Source organism: Chamaea fasciata, unplaced genomic scaffold (assembly GCF_029207755.1).
Source record: "Chamaea fasciata isolate MVZ Bird 193981 ecotype frontalis unplaced genomic scaffold, bChaFas1.0.hap1 SCAF_19, whole genome shotgun sequence".
In the NCBI taxonomy this organism is placed as follows: domain Eukaryota; kingdom Metazoa; phylum Chordata; class Aves; order Passeriformes; family Sylviidae; genus Chamaea; species Chamaea fasciata.
The window spans coordinates 5,234,211-5,256,379 of record NW_027094104.1 but is presented as its reverse complement, the minus strand read 5'-3'; the positions used below and the strand labels follow the sequence as shown (position 1 = coordinate 5,256,379).

The 22,169-nt window shown below is 48.4% G+C and overlaps 1 protein-coding gene across 1 annotated transcript in view; it reads left to right on the top strand.

Moving 5' to 3' along the window:
- The window catches only part of RPTOR (regulatory associated protein of MTOR complex 1), a 96,599-nt gene that overhangs the window by 28,595 nt on the left and 45,835 nt on the right, over positions 1 to 22,169 (top strand). The window contains exons 5-11 of the mRNA XM_066200412.1: positions 600 to 746; positions 2,985 to 3,160; positions 7,158 to 7,217; positions 10,682 to 10,782; positions 11,676 to 11,820; positions 18,146 to 18,221; positions 20,395 to 20,496. Coding sequence (XP_066056509.1) covers positions 600 to 746; positions 2,985 to 3,160; positions 7,158 to 7,217; positions 10,682 to 10,782; positions 11,676 to 11,820; positions 18,146 to 18,221; positions 20,395 to 20,496 — 807 coding nt within the window. The remainder of the gene's footprint in view (positions 1 to 599; positions 747 to 2,984; positions 3,161 to 7,157; positions 7,218 to 10,681; positions 10,783 to 11,675; positions 11,821 to 18,145; positions 18,222 to 20,394; positions 20,497 to 22,169) is intronic.

Below are 22,169 nucleotides of genomic sequence, written 5' to 3'. Positions count from 1 at the left end.
GGAACTGTGGGCACTTCACTCTGTTGAAGGCAGCTTTGTTGGTTTTAATTTTAATGGATAATTTGGAAAGTTGCACAGGAGCTAAAGCTGTAATAAAATTATGAAGCATCTCGTTAGGCTCAGGCAGGGTAGCGCTGATGGGCTGCAGGGGCTTAATTATCCATCCTGATTTATTGATGGGGTTTTCAGTTTAAGATGTTTGATGTTAAATTAAAGACAGCTGGTTTGCATCCTTTATCAGTGTTGCAGAAATTTGGGATAAAATTGGACTATTAAATGCTGTTTGGAGTTGTTAGCACATATCAGAGCTCTAAATATCTAATACTGAAAACTCTTGGCAAAGTTTTGGGCTTTTTTTTTTTTTAGAGTTGGATGTTTCAAATAATTCTGCAATAAAACTTGCTTGTTGCTAGTGTTGTTTTGGGTTCACATCCTCATTTTTGGTAGATACTGACTGAGATCTGTATTCATTAATAAGTTCAATGTAGGTTTTATTTTGGGGTTTCAGAGTTTTGTGGGTGTGTTTTATGACCTTTCCCAGTTTGGGTTCTGTTGCTTCCGTGCCCCGTGGTGACTGGCGTGGTGCTTTCCTCCTGCAGAACTACACCCAGTACATCCCTCTGTCCATCTATGACCTGCAGACATGGATGGGGAGCCCTTCCATCTTTGTCTATGACTGCTCCAACGCCGGCCTGATTGTCAAGTCCTTCAAGCAATTTGCACTACAGAGAGAGCAGGAGCTGGAGGTGAGAGCTCAGGCTGCAGGCTCTGCTGGGGTTTACTGAACACAAGTGAAGTTTAAGCTTGCCTTGCTGTATACACTGAAAAATGTGTTTAAAACTGTGTTGGAAGGCAAATTAATTTGCAAATAACTTTGCCACTCTGATCTTTCTGGTTCAGTTTGCTATCCCATTAAACTTGGAATGATTTTTAATACAAGCACTAATTAAATGTTAATGTTAATAGAATCAATTTGGGTCCTAATGGTCTTCTCTGCTGAGATGAATGCTGAGGTGAACAAGACATTATTTTGGTTGCAGAACTCTGATATCTGGGGCTAGATTTCGATGCAGTTGTGGTTTTGTGCTGTTGAAGTGAATGCCAAAATATGAGACAACAAAAACCTGATCCACAAAGGGATTGTCCTGGTGGTTCCAGTTCTGCAGAGTGTAGAATGTGTTCCCAATGAAAAGCTGTCTTTGGTTGCAAATGGAATTAGTAATAAATTTACTGAAGCAAATCTGAAATGCAAAGTGGAAGGGAAGAAGCTGGAATGTTGTGTGCAGCCTCCCCCTGCTGCCGGTGGCTCACAGGGAAAGGTCCGGAAAGGTTCACTGCTCACACTTCCAGGACACTGGATTAGAAACCCCAGAACTTCGAGGAAGGAATATTAATTAATCAGGCAACTGAGTGTCACAAATACAACCTCCAAACGGATGTTAAATGTCCCTGCCTGTCAGTCCTTTCCTCTGGAATTCCAGTTTTTGGAGATGCTTTAGTGGGGGCTCCTTGGCAGGTGGAAATTCCATTGTACTGAAGGAGACAGTCTGATAACCTGGGATATGCAGATCATTTCATTATTCCTTCTCTTCCATAAAATAATTCCGTATTTTGTAACAGTAAAAAACTTCCCATAGTCTGTGGCTGAACATGAAACTGCTGAACAGGGATCAATAGAATTGGTAGTAGATGCCTTTTGAAGTCAGAGAAAGGTGGTCAGAATATCCTTCCCCAAGTTTCCCTGTCAGCCTGGAACTTCCACTGGGATATTTTTTGTGCATTTCTCCTTTGTTTATACAATGCTCTCTTCAGCATTTTGGTTTTGGTTTCTCATTCTGTTCCCAAGCAGTTTGAAGAGGTTTGATTTCACCTTCCCTTTCCCTGCTTTATTCACCAATTTCCTTTTCCCCTTGGCTCATGCTGAGCTCCAAAAGGACTTGGAGGCTGCTGTGGGAGGGAGCAGCCCCAGGGGACCTCTGCTGTTAGGCAGATCCACTGCTCAGGTGGAATTTGTGCAGGGAAACCTCTGCAAGTCCGGCCAAGGGAGAAGGATGAGCACAAGTGATAAAGTCTTTATTTCAACAAACATTCAATTCCATCTTCTCTGGGATTTTGCATCTCGTGGAATATGTGAGGTTACATAGGACAGCTGCTTTAGTATTGCTGCTCTTGCAGCACGGGTTAACACTACCAGTTAATTTGGTTATGGAAATACTTGCAGGGTTATGTGTCAGCTTTTCATTCTGTCCTTAGATTTCATTAACTCCTGGTGCCTGACTGAGGTTCCTGCTCGTGGGGAATTGAAAAAAAAGCAGAGCCTTGCTCACAGAGAGAGCAGAGTGCGCACGGCGTCATGAGAGCGTGGAGGGGAATTCATTTGGAAAATTATAAATTATCCATTTGTTCAAATTCATGAAAAGTGAAGCAAGGCTGCAACTGGTGCTCCAGAGGGGCTGCCAGTGTGATCAGGATAATTGTTCCCCATTTCCCTGCAAGGAGATCAGAGGAGTTTGCTTTTCCCTTAATCTGCCAGAGGAATTCTCACCTTCTGATTCCATATCTTGCCCTAATGAAAAAAATGCAAAATGTTGGAAAGAAACTTTCGTGGCTGAATTTTACTTTGTTTATCAGGTTCAGAAAGATGCTGGGAGGATTATTTATGTTCTCACTCCCTGAATTATTAGTCTCAAAGGTCATATTCTTAGTCAAAATCTTAAATAGCAGAATCCCTGTGCTTTTGGAAAATGGGAATGTTGGTCTTTAGGGCAGTTTTACTTTATGGACTGAGGTTTGATCTACAGAGTATTTCTAGACTGACTCTGGACTTACCAGTTGAGTGCTGTTCATTAGATGTGGGTTAAAGCTGCGGCTGGTGCTGCTGTAGTCACCAAGAGCTCCAAGCCCAGAGCTCCAGACTGCACTGGCAGCTCTCCCTGGGTTATTCCCTGACCTTCCCCCCGGGGGAATTCCCTTGTTCTCTGCAGGTGGCTGCCATCAACCCCAACCACCCCCTTGCCCAGATGCCTCTGCCCCCCTCCATGAAGAACTGCATCCAGCTGGCAGCCTGTGAGGCCAACGAGCTGCTGCCCATGATCCCAGACCTGCCTGCCGACCTCTTCACCTCCTGCCTCACCACCCCCATCAAGATCGCTCTGCGCTGGTGAGTGAGGCCCCCCTGCCCCCCTGCCTGGGGCACAGCCCAGGTTTGGGATCCCAAATGCTGCTCCTGACCTACAGCTGCCCTGCAATATTGAATAGCAGGGCTTGAACTGGGCACTGGGGACAGCAGCTTATTAATGAGAGCTAGAAAGGTGAAAATATTGTTATCTTCTGCTTATTGCGTTTTAGTTTCCAGCTCAGTATCTAGGTTTGCTCAGATTAAGGGATTTACTGTTCTGGGAATTAAATATCTGCTTCCTCAGAGAGCAGGAGTGGTACATAGTGCAATACAACTTTCTGTAAACTGTCCTTTGCACAAATCACATTCCAAATATTGCGGTTGCTGTAAATAATGCAGTAGCTTTAAACAGTGTTGGAGTGATAAACCAGGGAAAGATGTTCTGGAATGACAGCCCAAGTTAATTAGGCAGAAAGTTAGAAAAGGCTGCTCCAGAGAGCAGGAGCTGTTCAGGAGCAGTGTTTTACCCAACACCAGGGACCTGGAACCCCCAGAGCTCAGAGGTCCATTCCCAGAGGCTCTTCCAGCTGCTCTCAAGTTCGTGCCTGGTCCAGAATGGAAGAACTTCAGGACATTTTCTGGGCAGGGTTTGAACAGGCAGAAGCCCATGGGCACTGCAGGTGGTGGTGATAAATTGTCACCACAGCTCCAGGAGTTACTCACTGCCCTTTGGAGATACTTGTAATGAATTACAATTCTTTAAACTCTTTCTGTTTCACATTAGCAGCAAACTGAGCAAGGTCCTGTGGCCAGGCTCTGGTTTGGGTATGTGAAGTTCTGTAGGAGAGGTTTTTTAGGTGGGTTTTGTTTGTTAGATATGCTAAGAAAGGTTTTTTTCGGGTACTGTGATCTGTTGAGGAATTTTCTCTTCCTCATCTCCATGGGAACGTGGCTGAGGGGGTGAGCAGGGCAGGTTCTCCACAGGCTACACCTGCATGAGCATGAGAGATTCTCTGACATGTGTCTCAGGGTGTTTGACAGGAAAGGTGTTTGTAAAACTGCCTAGGGGAAGGGTTTAAACACCTCAGCCTCAGCTGGCTAATGCTGGAAGGTGCCATGGGAGCTCCTGGAGAGTGAAGAATTTCCTCCCACTTCCAATCCAATGATTGTGTGGTGTTCAATGCACTCTAAGGAATTTCATTCTCTGATGAAGGTTATGCTCCTTTTGTGTTCCCAGTTGATTGGCATTGTTGCAGGTGTGGTTTTATCCATCTAATCCTGTAAATAATAACTGCTGCTGTGGATCATTGGTTTTTACTGATGTTAAACGCAACAAATGCAAAACCAGACCCTCTGCTGCATTCTAAGAGCTTCATCCAGTCTGCATTGATGTCATAAATCTCTTAACGAAAAACAGAGTTAAACACAGAGACCTTTGCCATTAAAACTTCCGTTTTCCTTCACCTCGGCCCTTTTCCTAAAGCTGACCCAGAACCCCATGAAACTGCTTTTGAAATACAACATTTGTGCAGTTCCAGACTGGCACTCTGATGAGGTTTCATATATGGAATTTATGGGCAAATGAAAGTTTGAATAAATGTTTATCCATCCCATTTTGTTCTCTGTAGGGAAGTCACTGAAGGACAAAAGCCCTCATCAGTTGGGGCTGCAGCTGCAGCCACTTCTGTCTAATTTCAGGGGAAGTGAAATTGATGCCGGGAGGAGAAGCCCAGGCCAGCCAAGCCCTTGGGGTGTGGGGCATGGAACTCCTGGTGCCAGCCTGCAGTTCCAGGACCCTGGAGTGTGACTTGGCTGTGTGGCTGCTGATTGTCCTTGTGTGTGGTGGCTGCTGGGAGCTGACGTGTCCAAATAGATGCTGTAACTATATAAAGCTGCATGTGAGGCAGACTGGAAGCTAAGATGCAGGGATTGTTAATCCTGACGGATCGCGCTGTCGGGAGGCAGGCGTGGACCTTGAGGAGCTGTGAGTGTTTGGAGCCCTGCTTTACGCACATCCCGGTGCCCAAAGCACAGGCAGCTCCCTGGGAAGCTGCTCAGGGCTGACTCATGTGCCTGCCTTCCCATCACTCCTGGAAGGCACAAACCAGCTGCAACCACACACCCGGAGTTTGCCTCAGCTGACTTCAGGGCCCTGTGGCATAGAGCTGTGATGTGGCATAGAGCTACCCCATAAAGAGGGGTAGGGATCCTGAAAAGGGCTGGAAAACCCCCAAACAGGAGGGAACAGAGTGCTGGGGAGCTGCTGAGCCTGGGGAGTTAGAGATGTGCAGGTTGTCCTCCAGAAAGCACAGCCAGCACGGGAAGCAGGAAGCAAAAGGACTGGAGCTGTCCTGCTGATGTTCTGTTTGAAGTGTCTTGTGAGGTTTTCCCTAATGTATTTATTTTGCATTTCTGCCTGAGGTTTTGGGGTTAACTCAGCCAATCCTCTGTCCCACATTGGTTTAGACCACATTGAGTTTCAAAATATTCCCACAGTGCTGAGTACCATTTTCTGCCTTCCTGGGTTTGGGTTGGGAGGGACCTGAAAGCCCATCCATTGCCACCCCCTGCCATGGGCAGGGACGCCTCCCACCGTCCCAGGGTGCCCCAGGTCCTGTCCAACCTGGTCGTTGAGGTCTTCCATTTATGTTCTCTAATCTGGGAATATTAGCACCTTCCACGATCCCAGGTTGCTCCGAGCTGGCCTGGGACACTTGCAGGGACAGAGGCAGCAGATGTCACTGTGCAGAGCTGTGCTGCTCCCAGGCACCATCAGAAGGAGTTAAACTCTGCAGCCTCATCCCAGGGACCTGGCTCTGCCAGGCTGAGTCTGCCTGGGGCTGTTTAGGGGGGAATTTCCCTGCGTGGTTCTGTAATGCACTGTCGTAAGAATTTTATATTTCAGCAGATTGCACAGGGATCCCACTGCAGGTTCCTGGGTTCTTTATGGCTTCTCGTTCTGCTGGATGACGCAGGCATCAGGAAAGCAGCCTGGGGACTGTGAGCTTTCCAGAGTCTGTCCCACTCCTGGGCTCCAATGGATGCTCTTCAGGCAGGGGATGCCACAGGAAAACTGGAGTGCTCCTCAAGATCTCACAAATGAGCTCTTCATGTCTTGTCTTTAATAAGTCATTGTTGTCCCCTTTTATCTGGGGAAAAACCTTCTGGACGTGGATAATGTGGACATCCCAGGAGAGATGTGGGATTGCTGGGCAGCTGAGCCCGTGGTGTCCCCAGGACTCTGTGCAGTGTTGGGGCAAATGCCAGCTGAGATTGCACTGAGGGCTGAATTCCTCCTTAAACAGCAGAGTGGGTTCCTGAGGGACTGGGGCAGTGGGCTGGGAATGCAGCACTGTCAGAGCAAGTCGTTCCAAGCTGGATTTGCTGGGTTTCCACCCTGGAGCTGTGTTCCCACTGCTGCCCTGTACTCCCGGGGAGGCAGCGTCCCCCCTTCCCACACACTCCTGCTTTAGCAGCTTTGGGGATTTTCCAGGCACTGCTGACAGGACTCGGCGTTTTCCAGGGCTGCTGTTCCTGGAGTAGTGGGATTTGTAAGGCTGAGGAAATGGAGTCAGCAGTTTTTTTAATTAAACAACGGAGGTGTCTGAACCTGACGCATTCCTCCCGTCCCCTCCCTCCTGCCTTCCCTGCCTGCAGTGCCAGATTTCCCAGGGAAGCCCAGCCAAGGCTGATCATTATTCCAGCAGCATAATCCTCCCTGCTCTGTGGTGCTGATCCCGAGAGGCTGTGCTGGATGCTGGGAGCCCTTTTCCCCCGTGCTGTGTTGGAACACTTGTCACCCTGACAGTTACAATGGCCCAGTTTTGACACCTGACGATGGAAATCGCCCCAGAATTGCCAGAGTGACAAATGCTGAGGGCCTCGTTTGGCTCTGATCATGCCGTGCTGAAGTTTCCTACCCAAACACCATTTTAAAAGCGGAAACAGTGCAATAAAGAGCCCTCCTTCTGCATCCTCTCCACTGAGCCTCATCATTAAACACTCAATTAGTGTGTTCTATTTTACTGTCTCTCCCCAGGTTCTGCATGCAGAAGAGTGTCAGGCTGGTGCCAGGAGTCACGCTGGATTTAATAGAGAAGTAAGTCAAATTTTATATGTACTGGTGTGTCCTGAAAGGGGTTAGGAGAACAGAAGTCTGCATAGAAGAAGTGTAAATTCTTAACAGGAAAGTGTTCCCTGGTGTTCAGTGAGGCGTGCATGATGTGGAGAAGTGGAGCTGCCAATGGCACCTTATCAGTCATGGGGTGAGATCACATCAGCTCCAATTTCCTGTGCCATTTTTGCATGTTTTCAATCAGCTGAGGTTCAAAAAGCCTCTCTGTGCTGACAGCCCTTCCACACAGATGTGTTGGGCTAGCCAGATTCATCAGCAGTGTTAAGGTTTTTAATTGGGCTCATTTTATGGGGGAAAAATTGATTCTCTCCTCTCAGCTGAGGAGAGTGAGTGACAATTTGTATAAAACTGTATTTCAGACATACTCATTGGACCAAAATAAAACTACAGGTTACAACTGACAGAGCAGAGACAAACCGTGTCTCTCAGAGGTGTCAGAGTGGTTTTCAGGGAAAGGATTCACCACTGGGTGTTGCTTCCTCTGAAAGCTCTGGGGAAAACGTGCTGGGGTTTGGGTTTCTTGTGGCCTCTAGGAGATGGGAAGCAGGAAGGAAACCTCCCTGGGGCTGAGCTGTGCCTGAGTGCCAGAGGTGTGCACAGGTTTGGGGGCGAGGAGGAGCTGAGGCCACCTCAGGGCACTGCATAAAGAATGGCTGAGCTATGTTAATTAATTAACAATTGCTACAAGAGTGTCTCTAATCAAAGACATGGTGAGGTCGCTGAAGGTCTGAGCTGGGCAGCTCTTACTCAGCCTCACAGAGAACTTGGATGTTAAATCCTCTTTGAAAAAAGGTTTCTTGGCAGAAACAGGTTTTGGTTCAGGCTCTTGGTCTGTGCTGTGCCACAGCACACGTGTGTGTGTTGCAGGCTTCTCCAGGGGAAGGGTGCCAGCAACAGCTTCCTATGGATATCAAATATTTAAACCGCATCATCTTCATCTGCTCCTCAGATCAATTATAGAAAACACAGATTTTTATTACAGTCTGGAGACAGACCTGGAATAATTCCTGGATTGCCTGTGTGTATATTGTAATTTATAATTCAGTTGTCTTTAAAATTGGGGAAGGAGTTTATATTGCAATTAAGCCGCAGACTTTGAGGCTAAATGAAGCTGCACCTTCTCCGAAGGGCTCAGATTTCCAATTATGCCGGCTCAGCCCATGTCCTGATGAGGGAACGTGTGGTGGATCCTGATGTGCATTTACATCACAGAATTTCTGAGATGAGGCCAAAACAATCCCTTAGCTTAGAAGTAGAGATCTTTGCTGGAGCCGGACAGCAAAATATAAAGGAATTTTGGTGGAGTGTTGGGAATTTGGGAACTTCTGGCTGCCACCTCATGAAGTCTTTTGTTGGCAGCATCTCTGTCCATGTTCCTCCTGCCTTGAGGGGACTTTTCTGTTTGATCCCACGACTTCAAATCATCTGTGCTGGAGGTGTGGCTGCTGAGTGACATGAGCTGGGCTTTGTTCTGCTTCTCAAAAAGTTTGGGAAAAAAACCCTAAGGAATGGTTTATGGGAATAAATCCATGGTAATGGGTATCGAAAACTGGGTACCAGGAATTGGGCATGTACAAGGGTGCTTTAATCTCTGTTGCTGCATTGGGCTCCCTCTCCCAAAATCCCAGTCTCAGGGGACCAGGAGTGGTATATGGCATTCCTGGGATTTTCAGCTTGGGTCCATGGTGCAGAAGCAGGGAATTCTAAACAAAAATCCCCTGAGAAGGGGAAAACAAACTAAAAAGCCTCAAGAGCTGTTCCTGCTGTGGCAGTCTGAGGAAATGGCTGTGTCTGGGCCCCCAGCTCAGTGTCGCTGTCCCTGGAGAGGAGCCAGGTCCCTCTGGTGCCTTGTATTGGGTCTGGTGACAAAGGGCCCCTCTGAGTGTCACCAGGAAGGTCCTGGCGTGGCTGCTCCAGAGCAGGGCCCACTCCAGGCTGTCGTGCACCAGCACCACATCCATAAAAGTCACCAGAAATAACAAATGTGAGACTAAAATTGATGTTTGTTTCCACTTGAAGCATTATCAAATGTCAGGGGCTGGAAATTGCTCATGTTTTAATGTCTGTTTATTATTTATAGTGAAAGATGAAAATTCATGGTTTGCCTTTGCACCTGGGTTTGGCAGCTTTCAGCCCCTTGATTTTCTTGTAGAAAAGTCAGTAGAAGATGTCAGAGGTGATTTCTGTGTCTCAGTGGGTGCTCCTGACCCTGGTGTCAAGGACTGCTGTGGCTCAAAGCCTTGGGGACCTCCCCCTGCCCTGCTGGAGCTGCAGGAGCACTGGGCTCAGCGGGATGTCACAGTCAGGAATTTCCCTCCTGCCCTCACTCAGGTTTGCTGTGCTGGAGTGGCTCCTTTGTCACCGCTGTCAGGGGGGCTCAGGCAGTGCAGGCACAGCCTGTTGTGAATGCAGAGTGAGGCTCCTGCTCCCAGGGATGGTTTTCATGGCAACGCTGTGCTCACATCCTCGTTCTGGAGAGGCTCTGCAGCTCCAGCCCAGAGCCTCCAACCTTTGTCTTCCTCAGAGTTTGCCCAGGTTTGCCAGCCTGGGCATGGCACAGCTGGGTCAGCCCTGGGATTTGGTGATGGGCACATCTCTGAGCACAGGAGCCCTGTGGGTCCTGGATGAGCAGCTCTTGCCAGGCCAGGAGGTTTCACCCAGAACCTTTGAGGCTGGAAGAGACCTCTGAGATCACAGAGTGCCAGCTGTGCCTGATCCCCACCTTGGCCCCAGCCCAGAGCTCTGAGTGCCACCTCCAGGCCTTGCCTGGACACCTCCAGGGATGTGGACCCCAAACCTCCTTGGGCAGCCCCTGCCAATGCCTGGCCACCCTTTCCATGGAGAAACCTCTGCTGTTGACTAAAACCTGCTGTGACAGTTGCCACCACACGGTGTAAGCTGTGGCTGCCTGGCTGGGGAAGCTCAGCAAGGATCCCCTCAGTTCCCAAGGAAGCCCCTCTGGCTTGGGGAGCTGCAGAGGGTGTTCTGCAATGCAAATATTGACAGAGAATCCTCAGCAGAGCCTCTGTGGCCTCGTGTTCCCTGCGCTCGCTCCGGGGGATCCATTAGCAAACACTGCTTCAGAGATGTGTATTTTTCCTCTGATACCAAGACAGACAGGAATTTTTCATAAGATGTTAATTTCTAGCTGGTTTAGAACTGGATTTATACACAGGAATGATGCTGCTGCATGTGGCAGAGGAGTGAGTGGCCGTAGAAAGGCTTCCTGTGTTGGTCCTGATACTTTTGTTTTTTAAAATCTTGTCACAGAAAGGAAATTGGGTTAAATTAGGATTAAATCCACAGGATGTCTTAGCAGGTTGCTGCCTGTTTCTGAAACTTCCTCATCCTATTGCTGATACTTTCTCATGAGGAGAAAGGCAAAATATCAGGGGTCTTATGAAGGGTTTTATTTCCCCCACTTGTAGGATTCCTGGGAGGCTGAACGACAGGAGAACTCCCCTGGGAGAGCTGAACTGGATCTTCACAGCCATCACAGACACCATTGCCTGGAACGTCCTGCCCAGAGGTGAGGCCAGGCAGGGGAGGGGCATGAGAGGTCAGATCAATGAGACACTGAAAGGAGGAAAAAATTAAACCCTGAAACTGGAAGAGCAGATCAGGATGGAGCTGAAAGCTAGTTTGGTTTTTATTTGTTTTCTTTTTTACCAGAGCATTGCAGATCATTAGAACCCAGAAAGGGTTTGCGTGTGCTAACACAATTGTCGTAGCTTGAATAATTCTCTTTCTTACTGTATTTGTACAGAGCAATCTGTTTTCTTCCAGCTTTGGGTAGTAGCATGAATAAAGGCTTTTTTCTTCTCTTTGCTGGTAAGGCAGTTTTGTTTCCCATGAGTAACTTCATCCCTCATTTCTCTACCCCTGTTGTGCTCTGAATTGGTACTTCTGGAGCACAAGCAGCCAAATTTGTAAACAGTTCTCCAACCCTGCTCTTCCTAATGCTCACATGGCATCAGTTCTTCTCTGCCCTGTAGAAGAGAGCACATTTGCTATCTTTTAGGATTCATTTTGGCTTCTCATCAAACTGCCAGTTAACAGATGGATAGTTCTTGATTAAATAGTACACAGAGGTCCTGTTCCCCCTCAGTAATTTTCCAAAAACTTAGTCAGGATGAGCTGAAATGAAACACCAAAAGGGGGTTTTGATCCAGAAAAGGCAAAAAAGAACCCGAGGTAGAAAGTGTTTGATTTTGTTAATGTAGAATGGAGCAGCCATGGTGCTCTGAGGGAGCTCTGAAGGAGAATTTCCCTTTGCTGGTTGTCATCACATCCCTGCAGAACTGCTGCACATTCCTCGTTACTGGAACAAAATGTTAACACGGTTTTACATCTTAAACCCTTTTGGCTTGTTACCTGAGGTGCTGAAACGTGCTTGTAGTGACTGCTGCACTCTCCTGGCAGATCTTTTCCAGAAGCTCTTCCGGCAGGACCTGCTGGTGGCCAGTCTGTTCCGGAACTTCCTGCTGGCAGAGAGGATCATGAGGTCCTACAACTGCACCCCCGTGAGCAGCCCCCGCCTGCCCCCCACCTACATGCACGCCATGTGGTGAGTGCTGCAGCCCCTGCTCTGCTGGGATATGGGGCAGGAATTCCCCCTGGGAGGGTGGGCAGGCCCTGGCACAGGTTATTCCATGGCTGTCCTGGGAATGTCCCCAGGGGCTTGGAGCAGCCTGGGATGGTGGCATGTGTCCCGGGTGACTCCAACCCCAACCATTTTCCCCAGAGCTGTCAGAGGAAGCAACACCCAGTGGTGAATCCTTTCCCTGAAAACCACTCTGACGCCTCTTGAGAGATGGGGTTTGTCTCTGCTCTGTCAGTTGTAACCTGTAGTTTTATTTTGGTCCAATGAGTATGTCTGAAATACAGCTTTATACAAATTGTCACTCATTCTCCTCAGCTGAGAGGAGATAATCAATTTTCCCCTATAAAATTAGCCCAATTAAAAACCTTAACACCGCTGATGATTCCACTTGAATCTCTGCAGTGCTTCCCTGGTTCAGCCAGTGGATCAGGAGTGGAACAGCTTGTGGCAGCCTAATACCCATCTCCAAAGCTGCTTCTGCTCTGGGCATTCATAATTATCCTGTAATTCTGTGGTGCAGGAGCTTCAGTCCAGCCCTGTCATCTTTCCCTCCAAATACCAAAGAAATGGGTCACCTGCTGCCTTTGTTTTCCCAAGGTAAAGCTGGTCCCCAGGGCTGGGAAGAGCAGAGGGCCTGAGGGAAAGATCCTTAATTTGTGCTGCTGAAGTAGAAGAAATTCCTGCTGTCGAGTTCCTCTACTTTTACTGTTGCTTTTAAGATGATTAATGGAAATGGAGGTGGCACAGTTATCAAAAAGCTCTTAAATGTAGTTCTGCCTATCAAACCAATGTCCCACGAACAATTATAGTAAAAATAATAATAATAACAGTAATAACAAAATTTCCGGCTTTTATTTTCTTACTCACTGTGATGAATAGAGCAGCACCAAATTGGGCCAAGTACAAAGGGGGGCAGTGACACTGAGGGGGCTCCTGGGGGTCAGAACAGAGCCTTGCTAAAGGCTGAGGGAGTGACAGGTAAAGGCAGCTGAGGGGGCTCAACCTGCCTGCATTTCCAGAAGCTTTTTAATGGGTTTCCTCCATAAAAATGTGGAGGAAGGTGAACGTAGAGGGTGTTGATGAATGAGTGCAGCACTGGCAGCAGCACTGAGGAGCTCAGGTTCCCAGAGCAGCCTGGGACAGTAGGAGGTGGCCCTGCCCTGCAGGGGTGGGATGAGCTGAACTTTAGGTCCCTTCCAACCCAAACATTCCATGATTCCATGGTGTGGTTTCTGCAGGGAATGGAGCCAGGCTGGCATCAGGGAGCCCCAGGAGCCTTTGCAGGTGCAGGCAAACACTGAGGAGGCATTTGCTGGTACCACAAAGCTGCTTTAATTATTGAATATCCTGGAGGAAACTGGGGAGCCTTTAGCTGGAGCTGCACTTGGGCAACTGAACATTCTGAGTGCTGGGACGTGGCAAACAATGGCCCAGAGTGCTTTGGAGCAGCAGCTTCTGAGGAAAACTGCTTCAGACTGTTGTGAGTGGGGTGAGCTGGTTTGTCAGTGTCACAGGGGCTGGGACACCTGGGAGGGCAGAACAGGAAAAGTCCCTGTGGTGACTCTGAGCTGCTGCTGGACAGAGCTGTGGCAGAGCTCCAGCCATCAGCTGCACTTTGCAAGTGCAGGAGGGTAGGACACGGTATTGCAGGAGTTTCAAAATTAAACCAGTAAATTTCTGGAGTTATTTATAGCTTGCTTTTTTTGCCAGCATATTAAAAATCTATATTTTCTGTTCCTTATAGGGACATAATTCCTTCTTATTGCCAGCCTATTAAAAGCCTGTGTTTCTGGTTTCCTATGGGAACATGACTTGACTTGGAGTTGGTGTTGCCATCCATGGGTTGAGCCACAGGAATGAAAACTGGGAACTCCTGGATCCCATTTTTTATCTCTCTCAGACTCACATGGCAGCACAATGGGGTCTAGAAGCACATTTTCTTTGCTCATGTTGTGCTTCTGTAGCACAGTGGTGCTGGAAATTCCTTTGGGAATTTACGGACACCTCTGTGAAGCCCCTCAGAGCACAGCACCCCATTGCTGCTGCTTTTTAAGGTTTACCAGAAGAAATTCCTTAGGAACAGGCACACAAAGAGCTCTTTTCCACGTGAATCCTAAACACTGGTGAGGTAGAGAGCAAGGGAGCAGGGAATTGACACACTTTATTCAGTGCCCTCCAAAAAACGTGCAGTTTGCAGCAAATCCTGCAAAGGGGAAAATTCCACTTTTGTCCGGGGGGGCTCAGTGTGTTATTAGGAACTTTCAGTAAGGACAGATTTAGAAACTAATTTAGGGCTCGTTTAAATATTTTCTAAAAATAATGACTTGTCTATCACCTTTCACTCAGGAATTTCTAATGGATCCCTGATCTGAAACCTGCAGACCCATTTTACAGTTTGGATGAGCTGGGTGATGAGATGAGGACAGGGAAGTTGGCCACAGGGTGCTGGGAAGGATGAAACTCCAGCCAGGGGGCTGTGGGGCTTTGTGGAACCAAGGTCTGTGGCTCTGGCTGATCCAGCAGAGTTATCTGATGGGTGTTTGATCCTGACTTTTCCCAGGTTTTTGATCCCCAGACAGTGTTTTGGGGAGCAAGTCTGGCTGCCGTTACAAGATCTGCACATGGTGGGAGCAGCCCTGCAAATAGTCCCTTACACTTGAGCATCAATTTTTACCTCCTGGATGATTCCCACTGGAATTTTATCCATTTTATCCCATTTTATCCCCAGAAAGGGCATAAAATCAACCTCTGCTCTCTGTGATCTCTGCTCACCCACATCTCTGCCTGTGGAGAGTCCCCCAAGTCACTCTGGGGTGGCTCCTGAGCTGGAGATGTGGCCGAGGTGTCACACAAGTGCTGAGACTGCTGGAGGTAGGAGCTGCTCTGCCTTTTTAAAAAGTTAACCTTTCAAGTTGATGTCCAGGCCAATTCATCTGGGAGATCAGAGTATCCTTTTTAGCTGGAACTTGAGGAAGAGTGAGAATTTCCATTTTTTTGAGGGGATATTTGACCCACGAGCTGTCAGTCTCCTCCCTTCACCAAGAGGAACAATGTGTTTCGGAGTCAGGAGAGCTGATCTCTGTGGCTGTTCCCTCTTGGACAGAATATGACACATTACCTCTGGTTTTCCCACTTTTATTGGCTTCCTGAGTTTTGCCTGCTCAGCCCCTTGCCCTGGGGCAGGGGCTGGCTGTGTTTGTGTGGTGCTGCAAGCAGTGCTCTAATACAGGATTAATATTAACATTAATATTAATATCCATTGATTGGCTGTGCTGTTCAGCTGCGAGTGGCTCTGTCTATTGTGCATGAGCACTGAGCTCTGTCAGCACCTTGATCTCTGCTGTGATGGATTAGGGTTTGTGCATTACTGCTGGTGCCAGCTGCTTTTATTCATGGCCTTTGAAAAGACCTAATAATGTGTTTGGAAATATTTCCTAACACAGGTCATATATTAAACCCCAAGTGCCTTAATTATGCTTTGGAAGAGCTACAACCCATCCCTAATAGAAACACCGTGGTGTGTTTGCAGGCCATGAAATTTGGGTTGAAAGGAGTCATAATGTACTGCAAATACAATGAGCTGGAGATTGGGACTGGAAACAAAACCATAATGCAGCAAGCCAATTACAGGTGGGAGGGTGCAGGATGGATCAGGGCTGCTCAGCCATCCCTCAGGGAAATGAGGCTGCACCCGAACACTCCATGGCTCTGCAAGAAGCAAGTGATTGTTTGAAGAGGTATTTGGAGCTGTTTGACGTTTGAAGGATTAGATTAGTTCAGATTACACTGTAACCAGATATTTTTTTGTGTCTATGTGTTAGTCTTTACATCTCCAAGTCCCATTATCGGACTACGGAGACTTTGATGGGGGACAGAAATAGCAAAGCCTGTGCTCTAAGTTGTGGCTGGAGCAGGGGCATGTGCTGGGAGAAGAAAAGGATTTCGGACTCATGCCAAATATTCATAGCAATAACTAGTTTTTAAAAATAGCTGTGTCTGAGCAGCTCCCCAGCTGTGCCCTAAAGCAGCTTAGGGAGGTGACAGGGTCGCTGCCACACAGGTGAACTGGGACTGGGGATGTTGTCACACAGGGCATGGCTGGCACTGGAGTGGCAGAACAAATGTGGGATGTCTCATCCAACAGTCTCCATGAGCTCAGAAATATTTAATGGGTTCAGAAGGAGGAGCTGCCCCAGGACTGCACGAGGCTTCAGCCTCCAGGCAGGAACTCTCCTGTTCCTTGGTACCTGTGTGGTGCCAGGTAATACCCACCATTCCCAGAGGAAAAGAGAATGTTAAAAACGTTAAAAGACGTCAAGAATACATTATTAAAAAAAAAAAAAAAGGACAGAGTTAAAAGCATTAGACATTGAGTCAGTCCCGAAAATTTGAGTGTAAGAACATCAGCCTCCACGAGCTGCCAGCTAATGGGTACCCGTGGGTGCAGACAGACACAGGCTCTAACTGGGCTGAGTTTCTGCTCTCTGAGTGTTTCAGGGGGTTTCCATTGCCTGGCAGTTTGTGGGTTTGGGCAATAAACCAGTCCCTGAGCGGGGCTGGGACTCTGCATTCTGTTCTTCACTTGAAGTCCAAACTTTGCAGCACCTCTGGGAATCAAAGAGGCAGCTGATGAGTTCATGTTAAATTATTAAACATTTGAACAGTCCCAGTGTAGTGAAAGGCTATTGGACTGAGGTGGGGTTCCCTCCACAGACCATTCCTGTTGTGCTGCTGCCTTGGCTTTGGGATAAGCAAAATCACTTTTTTTCAACTGAGTCAATCTTTCTGCTAAGGAAAGCTTTTAACTTTGTGCAATTAGTTCAGGGTAGTATAAAAAAAATAAAAATCCTCTTTAACACTTTCTTTCATAGCATAACTCCATTGGAGCACTGGGGTGTTTCACAGGGTTGTTTCACTGTGTCACCCTGTCAGGCTGGAGGGCCTGGAGTTATTGGAGGAGACCAGTGAGGAGGGAGGAAGGAAAGATGCTGAGCCCTTTGTGTCCCAAATGCAGTGAAAACAAATCTTGCAGAGCACTTTGCAGACAGCAATCTCTGCTGAGGGGGTGCACTGATCTCTGGCTTTCATAAATCACTGGTGGGATGCAGCACCTCCCATCCTGGTTCCCTGCTGCTCCCAAATTTATCTCTTGTTTGTGTGCTGGGAGTTCAGGCAGCACATCCACGGTGTGCCCACCTTTCCCGTTCCCTTTGGGATATTAAAGCTGTCAATCACTGCTCCTCCTCCTCCCAGCCATCACTGTCACCAGCACTGTGACAGTGTTTTCCCTTCTCCTCCTCTCCCCACCCTCCAGGGTTTAATCCTCTCCCATTCATTTGTGGCTTGGTTTGAATCTTGTAATTATTGTAATGCGTGTTTAATGCCATTGTCTGTTCAGCCAGCACAGTGAGTAACCTGTGTGTAACCTGGGTGTAGCCCTGAGGCTCTGAGGAGGGAGCAGCTGTTCCAGTGGTTGGAAGTAGAGTTGTTTTACTTTGTTTGCTGGTGTCCCATTGGCTGGGAGGATTTGTGTTTTCCACAGACAGAGCAGAAGCAGCATTTTGGGTGGTTTGGAAGGGCTGGAGAATCATTTCAGGGCAGGTTTGGAATGGTTGAAGAAGCATTTGACTTGAGCAGAGTCTCTTCCCCATCCATCAACAGGCCCTGGTTGTGGAGAGCAGGAAGGTTGAGGTTTCAAGCTGGTGATTTTGTTTTGGAGGGTTGAGAAGGTTGGCAGAGGTTTGAATGGTTTGGGTAACGTGGCTCCAGTGGTTTCCAACAGCCTGTTTTCAGAAGCGTCAGAAAAGAGATTTCATTTTAATCTACTCAAATCTCTTTTTAAATTTTTTGTTTGTTCTTTCTGATAACACTTAAACCCTTTGAGATCTGACCTCACAGGGCTGCTTTGGCCATTTTTGTAGCAGTATTAGTGCTGCTTACCTAAAATTACTGTGAAGAGCTCAGCGTCTTCTCCGTGTGCTGCTTGCAGTGAGTGACCCGCAGAATCCTTTTGTGGGCAGCCAAAATCAGAGCAATTGTCTCTGATCTTTAAACCATTCTTCTGCATGGTAAAACATACCTCAAAGGCCCTGTGGGCTGACATTCTCCAGTGCTGCAGAAAATTTCTTTAGGTGTTTTTACCATTTCTCCCTAAAAACAGGGAATATTGAGCGCTTCTAAGCCAGTCAGACATCACTGTCCACATTGGATGGTCAGAATTTCAATTTCCCTTGCTATTCCTTATGGATAACTTGTAATGCCTTCTCTTCCCTCTCTGCCCTTCCTCCAGGCAAGCCTGGGACCTTGCTGTTGACATTTGCCTTTCCCAGTTACCCACCATTATCGAGGAAGGAACTGCCTTCAGGGTAAGTTGGGGACTGTCCCGAAACGTGGGTCCAGTTTCATCCATCCTCTGACCCCTCAGCTCAGCTCATCACTTCTGCTGGTGCACTTTATGGGTTTATGTTTGTGGAAAATTGTAAATGTCTGACACAGGTTGACCAGGGAAGCTGTGGCTGCCCCTGGATCCCTGGAAGTTGGACAGGGCTTGGAGCAACCTGGGACAGTGGGAGGTGTCCTGCCCATGGCAGGGGTGGCACCGGAGGGGCTTTAAGGTCCCTTCCAACCCAAACCGTTCTGGAATTCTGTGATTGTCCCTTAGAGGAACAGACAAAAATCAAGTTTAAACTCTTCCCTGCTGCACGATCCAGCCCCAATGTGGGGGTGAGCAGGAAGCTCCTGCCAGTAAAAGCAGTGTCTGAGACCTGACTCAGAACATTCCACAGCACTGAAACTTCACCAGGTGTTGTTACCCAAAAGGTCCCAACATGCAGCACACTTTTTGAAATTAAAGGCCTACATGTGAAAATTATCTCCTATTAGAGTTCTTTTCAAATATAAATTAGAGTTTGAGGGTATGTCCAGAGAGTTCTCTTAAGTTCAGTGTTGTTAACAGGAGTCACTGGGGGGGAGTTTCTGCTTTATTTAATCTCAGAGAGCAGAAAAGTAAAATTTTTAATATTATATTTAGCTTAAATTCTTTTATTCAGAATGGATTTTTCTTGATATTCCTTCGATATTTCATGAAGTGAAACTTTTAAATAATAAATACTGTACAAGCTCAGGTTCCTGTTCCACCCTGATGTCTCTCTAATTTTCAGTAACATTCTTGCAGTTTATTTATAATACCAAACTTCCAAAGGTTTTCTGGCTGTAATTGCAGGTTGTCTCCAAAGCCCTGAGTGCAGGAGGAGAACTGTGGGCTCCTGCCAGGCTGGGGGTTGATCAGGATGCCCTGAGGTCTTTATCCTCCCACCCCTTGCCTTCCTCACTCTGTGCTCTGCTTTAGAACGTAAAAAATACTATTTCTCTTCTCCTGGCTTACGTTCATTTTTACTTTCAGTCTCTAACAATGTCACTGGAGGCTTTTTTATTAGTGTTAACCCTCAGCTGGGCATTCTCTGTCAAGTGAGCTGAAATTCAGGAGATTTCTGAGTGTTTTGGGGTGGGAAGAGGCACAGGCTTGCTGGGGATCAGACACGAGGTCAGCGAAGAAGAGTGGCCACTCTCAGCTGGAGATCGATTCAGGGTAGGCTGGGAACAATTTACAGGCTGGTTTTCAAGCCTGACAAATGTGATTTCTTGTGTATTTTGGCTGGATTGGAGGCAGGTTGAGCTGTCAGTGTGCAGCTGGGGCTGGGAGCTGGTGTGGAGCCACATTCCAGGAGGTTGGCTGGTGCTGGCCAGGGAGCAGGGAAGGGGACAGTCCCTGTGGCCACTGTCAGCCTGTTCCCGCCTGCCTGGGTGAGGCACAGGGACCTGCTGTGGACTGGCAGTGCAGCCTGCCCTGGGCACAGCCTCGGGGCTGGGCTGTCTCAGCAGCACATCACCAATTACTCCTGGGTATTCCCAGGGTGTTCTTGCCCGCTCAGTCTTGGAAAATACAATAACCTGGTGGAGAAGGGCCTGTGGGGGCTCCTGTTGCTCCTACAGGTTGAGGTTTGGGCTGGTTTTCCCTCCCTCTTCCACCTCTTTCTGATTCCTGGTTCTCTGTGGATTCCTATCTGGAAGCTGCTGCGTGCTTTGGTCAGTGCATCCTCACCCCAAGCTGGGTCCACATCCTCAGAGGGATGGATGACACGAGGAATTTCTTTTCCTTGCTCTTGGGTTGTGTCTGTGGACTGGGTAGAGGCAGCTCCGAGTGCTGCTGTAGCAGTGAAATGGCCTCTGCAGAGCAGAAAAATCCACTGCTGCTCCATCTGCTGCTCCTAGGCAGAGAGCAGCCACACTTCCCTAAGACCTTTAGTGGTCCCTTCTCCTATTTCTCTACTCTTTCCTTCTTTTTTCCCCAACACACTTAAAGGGACATGTGTCTGCTCAGTCTTTGGGAAGTTTTTTGTGCATTTAGAAAACCCCAGGCAAACCCGTATGAGTTACAAATCACAGCCTTAGGAAACAGTGAAGTCCACAGGTGTCAGAGCCCTTGCCTTCACTCGTTGGTGTTTAACCCATGGCTGCCTTCCCCCTTTGCTCCCCCAGCACAGCCCCTTCTTCGCCGAGCAGCTCACGGCCTTCCAGGTGTGGCTGACCATGGGCGTGGAGAACCGCAACCCCCCGGAGCAGCTGCCCATCGTCCTGCAGGTCAGTGCTGGGCTGGGCTGGGTCCCTGCCAGTCCAGTGTGTCCCTGCCTCTCCCTGCCTGTGCCAGGGGTGTCCCTGTCTGTACTAGTGGTGTCCCTGTCCATGCCAGGGGTGTCCTTGTCTCTCCCTGCCCATGCCTTATGTCCATGTTTTCCTGCCCCCTCAGCCTCGAGCTGCCCACCCTTTGGCCTTTGGGAATATAAATCCCAGGGGCCTCTCCAGGATAAATGAGAGCTGCTTGTGTGTTCACCAGACCCACGTGGATGAGCCCAAAGTGCTTTTCCTGCCCCATCCCGTGGCTCTGGTTGAGCCAAGCCCCTGCTCTGGTCCATGTTGGGCTCTGCTGCCTCTTTTAGAGCAGCACATCTTCATTGTCCCTCCTCTGGCATCTCCTCTGTGTCCCAGCTCTGTCAGACAGAGACTTTTATCTTCCCCCTTTTCAGAAAGTGGAAGTTACTGCAGCGTAAATCATTTGGAAATGTCTTTTATCCGTCTGGTACAGCCTGGGAAGTGTTCCTTTAACGTTCCCTTTACCGTGGGGCTGAAGTGCTGCTGCAGGAGCACACAGCCAGGTCTCTGCAGCCCTGGAGGACAAGGGGTCCTGTAGGCACTGTTTAGATGAGACAGAGGTCTCGTGTTTCCAGGAGAGCAAATCCAGGGGAAGCTTCAGCCGGTATTTTCTGGCAGGGCCAGGATTGCAGCTGTCATCTCTCAGCCTGCTCTGGCCTCCCCTCCCCAGGAATTTGACAGAAATACAAACCCCTGCCCAGGTACCTGTGGGCTCTGCTGTGCCATCAGCACAATTTAAAGCCTTTCTTTTAAAGGAATGTGGTCCCAGTCCCTTGTACAGGGATCTCTGAGGAGACTCCCCTTCCCCGTTGGCTGGGTCTGTGACCGACAGCACCATCCATCTCTGCAAGAACAGATTTTAATTTCCTGAGCCTCCCAAGCCTTGAGAGATGAGGTGGACAAGCAGATGTGTGGTTTGTCTCTGTCACTGCAATGGAAGCAGGCAGGACTTTGCTCCAGCTCCAACTTTGCTGCTTTCCGATGGATTGTTTGGCACCAGCAGGCTCTGCAGGAGCGTGACTGCAGTGGAACTGAGAGGTCACCTGGCAAAGGAACCTGTGTTCCTGCCTGGAGCAGAACTGAGCTGGGACAGCGTAATTGTTGTTGTAATTATAGCATATTAATTGTACAGCGGAATAAGATCGGTTGGTAACAGGTCTGAGCATACTAAGACTGATCCAGGGCAGGAAGGGAGGGAGTTTCAGAGCCTTTTTGGTCTGTTTTCAGACCCCAGGGAGAGAAGCCATCAGGGAGCGGGCAGCACACACAGCCTGGGCAGCCTTGATCCCTGTGGGATCTCCTGTGCACAGAGGGCTTGTGGAGATCACTGCAGGCCCTGACTTCATCGTGCCCTTGTGAGGAGCTGCCTGCTAAAATACAGACTGTGACATGTAAATGATCCCCCTGGGTCCTGGTTCATCCCTAATTTGCATGTGTGGATGTAATTAACCCCCCGTGTTCTGGCTGGCAGTCATGACAGGCGATGCCAGGGCTGTGTGTGTGGGGTGGCCCAGCAGCACTTGGCACTGTTCCATCAGAACATCATGGACTGTGCACTGGCCCCCCATCCTCACACCAGACTCTGATTGTGTCAGCCTGGGCTC